Source organism: Juglans microcarpa x Juglans regia, chromosome 6S (assembly GCF_004785595.1).
Source record: "Juglans microcarpa x Juglans regia isolate MS1-56 chromosome 6S, Jm3101_v1.0, whole genome shotgun sequence".
NCBI classification, from domain to species: Eukaryota; Viridiplantae; Streptophyta; class Magnoliopsida; order Fagales; family Juglandaceae; genus Juglans; species Juglans microcarpa x Juglans regia.
The window spans coordinates 20,418,004-20,421,509 of NC_054605.1; the positions used below are offsets into that span (position 1 = coordinate 20,418,004).

The window sequence follows — 3,506 nt, forward strand, 5'->3', positions numbered from 1 at the left end:
TCCTGATACAAAATAAAACTGTAATTATATCTTGACACTGAGAGTTATACATATTCAAAACTACTAATTAGAAAATCAAACCCAGGCATACTAACAAACTAATTTGCGGGGGACTGAATATAGAATATAGTTTGTTGGAAGCTGAAAGATGAATGCAGAGAAAATCAGAAAAAGAAAGAAGAAAATAAAAAGGTAAACAATTATTTGTTCATATAACTGATCATGATAACCAAAAAAATCTCCATAAAAAATTAAGAACTAATTATATTTGTCTCGAATTAATAAAGTGAAAATGAACAAATCAAACTAGAAGAAAGGAATTATTACACCATTAGACATAATATTATTTTTTGGGGGCTTTTCTAAACAGCACCCAAAGCGCCCCTCAGAGCCATACTCAGCGCGAGTGTAACGGTACCCGCCAACACATTAGTAATCGAAGGAGCTATTACAGCGCATGCAAATGATCGTGGCGCCGTCGGTGCGTTTAGGCTTCCAGATGGGGTACCGGCCTCCTCCGGTGGAGAAGGTGATAGCTCTGGCGGAGATGTAAATGGAGACAGAGATGACGGCGGGGTTGACTCAGGTGTTGACGCTGGAGATGTTGAAGATGGTGCCGTACTTGGAGTGTTGGCTTCTGGAGAAGGTGCCAAGGACGGCGACACTTCTGGAGAAGTTGACGTCGATGGTGGTGATACTGCTGGCACAGGCCCATAATAAGACCATGGAGCTGATACTGGTGTTTTTGCCGGAGCATTTGACATAGGGGTTGATGACGACGACTTTGGTGCCAAGGCTGGTCCAGCAGGATTTTTAGGCGCCAGAGCCGGTGCCAAAGTGGGTGCTTTGGGAGAAACCGGGGCCTGAGTACCTGGGGCTGGAGCTTTAGGACTAGGAAATGGAGCCGATACTGGTGATGTATTCGGAGCACTGGAACCATGGGCCGGTGACCTTGGGGACAAGGCTGGTCCAAAATGTGAGTTTGCAGGGGGCTTAGCCACCGGAGCTGATGGCTTAGGCGCCAGAGCCGGTACCGGAGGGGATGCTTTGGGAGACACCGGGGTCTTAGTACCCGGAGCTGGAGCGCCTTTAGGAGTAGGAAGTGGAGTTGGAGACGAAGGAGGAGGGTATTTGTTGTTGTGTCTTACCGACAAAACAGTAACAGTCAATTTCTGCCCCTTCTCACAGTTTTGCTTGTTCCCACTGATGAAAAAGAATGGTCCGGACCTATCCAAGTTGAACTCAGAATCACCGTCCTCCAATTTCTTGATGGGGTTTTTTGTGTTACATTTGTAGTAATCGTCTTTGCTCACAACAAGCACAGAGTCCGTTCCTTTCTTATACTTAAAGACTACAAAACAAACAAACGATCGAAAACACCCACGTACAAAAAATAAATCAATTAAGGTCCAAAAGTCACAAAATAAATCGATCAAAAACAAAAACTAGAAAAGAAAACAAGTATCAACGCGATTTCTTCACGATCGAGAATGTAATTACCAAGAGTATCATCGACTTTGAATCTGTTTCTCCCCGCCCAGTGGCTGTAGCTCTCGGAGGGGGACGAGGCCCATCCATCTCTTCCGCCAACGTAGAATTTGTAGGCTTCGGATAAATATAGAAAACAAGAAAATAGAACAATAAAGAGGGAGATATGTCTCTGAAACTCCATGAGCGAATTATATATGGAAACAAAGAATTAGATGATCCTTCGAAAATCTAAGAGAAGTATATATAATTTAGATATATACAGCCATAGATAAGCGATCGATGCACGAGAGAGAAAGAGAGAGGAGAGTACGTGTGGAAACCGAGGCCGGGGACGGGTTGGACTATAAAGGCATTTCCATTGACGTTAACCTTCAAGAGGGACATAAATATTGCAGAAACCGTGTAAATTTCGTAGGGTACGACGAATCAACTGCCGTTTATTTTTCAGCCATGTTGGGAACTCCAGACGTGGCATAATCGTAACGACTCTCAATCCTAACGGTAACATTAGGAATTTTAGTGCAGTTGCACAAGCTGTCGGTTGGAGCGTCATTGATAGGTTTTAATTTTTATTTAATTTTTTATTTCAAAAAAAAATATTTATTTATTTATCTTCAGGAAGACGAGATCATCATTGATTCAGTACTAGTGATGCAGAGTGCCGTGCTCGATTATCAATATCGTTGTTTCTATTTTCTGTCACGTTATTATCACTGGCATAGACTTATCAAATCTAATCTAATAGCCAACCGAGCGCAGAGTAGCACCGCTCCTAATGACAGCCAGTTATTTTATATTTTTTTAATATATTTAAATATATTAAAAATAATATATTAATATATTTAAAATTATTTTTTTAATAAAAAAATAAAAATTATCAAGCAATACATTTAAGCAGTATAACATGAGAAGCAAAATAACTTTTTCCCAGCCGAGCCAAAAACTCACAACAAAAGGACTGTAAAAGTAAGTATAAAGAAGAGTGGTAAAAGAATCTTTTTATCTTCTAGATTTTTTGTTTTACTTATTTATTTTAACCTTAAAACTTTAAGGTTTTTTTTTTTTTTTTTTGGCAAACCTTTTAAGTTGTTTGGTGAGTGGGACCATTTCTTTCAATTTTTTTTTTTTAATTAATGGGTTGGATCTACTAGGTCAGATTAAGATTGGTAGTAATTTATTATTATTTATTATTTTATTATTATATATTATTATTTAATATTTTATTATTATTTTTTTAATATTATTTATAGAATATCTAAAAATACCTCACTATCCAAACATAATTTGAGGTAATAATCGAAATTGAAAACTTGGTAAATGTTAGGGAGAAAAAAGGGCCTAAATTGTTATTAAAAAAAAAAAAGGAGAGAACTAAACTATTTATAGAACAGTTTGTGAGGTAAATAAAATTTACCACAACATAATTAATGCTGCAGAAGGTCTAGTTTCAAGATATTAGAAAAAGTAAATGGAATGAATCCAATGAAAATCCTTCCCATATGGCATATATTATGCAGAAAGACATAGGCAGACAGTCCAGAATACAAGAGATTTCATGCGGCAGAGAGCCGCTGTCATGATTGCAATGTGATCGATGATGGATATGATCAACATGATGATGAATAATAGGAAGGGTATGTTGCAAGGAGCTTGCAGATTAAATGATAATAGGGGGAGCAGATGCATACAGGCTGCATTTTTCTTTCAATAACCAGCCCAATTAAAATTACTGATCAATCATCGTCCACTCAATTCACCATTTTTCAAACCTTTTATATATAGAAGTATGGCTATAAATTAATCGATTTATTTGATAGTTCGCTCAGTATTCATTCGGTTAAATTCGAATCGAACTCGACTTATGAAAAAAAAAAAAATTGTTCGTGAAAACAGATACTAACTCGATTTGTAAATGATATATACCCGACAAAACTCGACTCAACTTGATTAAGCCTTGTTAAGGCCCACTCGTTTATGCTCGAGTCGACTCGTTAGCTCGACTCGATTAAAACTCA

The 3,506-nt window shown here is 37.6% G+C and overlaps 1 protein-coding gene across 1 annotated transcript; it reads right to left on the minus strand.

Moving 5' to 3' along the window:
* Positions 1-251: 251 nt before the first annotated feature.
* LOC121237394 (early nodulin-like protein 2) lies at positions 252-1,845 on the minus strand. The gene is made up of 2 exons (XM_041134110.1): positions 1,501-1,845; positions 252-1,351 (listed from the first exon to the last, which is right to left on the minus strand). Exons 1-2 carry the CDS (start codon positions 1,670-1,672, stop codon positions 363-365), a joined length of 1,161 nt encoding a protein of 386 aa, XP_040990044.1. The 5' UTR covers positions 1,673-1,845; the 3' UTR covers positions 252-362.
* Positions 1,846-3,506: the final 1,661 nt, after the last annotated feature.

Excerpts from the sequence above, each read along its gene's own strand:
- LOC121237394 (XM_041134110.1), bottom strand. The coding sequence starts at position 1,672 with ATGGAGTTTCAGAGACATATCTCCCTCTTTATTGTTCTATTTTCTTGT. Across the intron at positions 1,352-1,500 it reads CAAAGTCGATGATACTCTTG|TCTTTAAGTATAAGAAAGGA; the intron begins GTAATTACATTC and ends TTTGTTTTGTAG.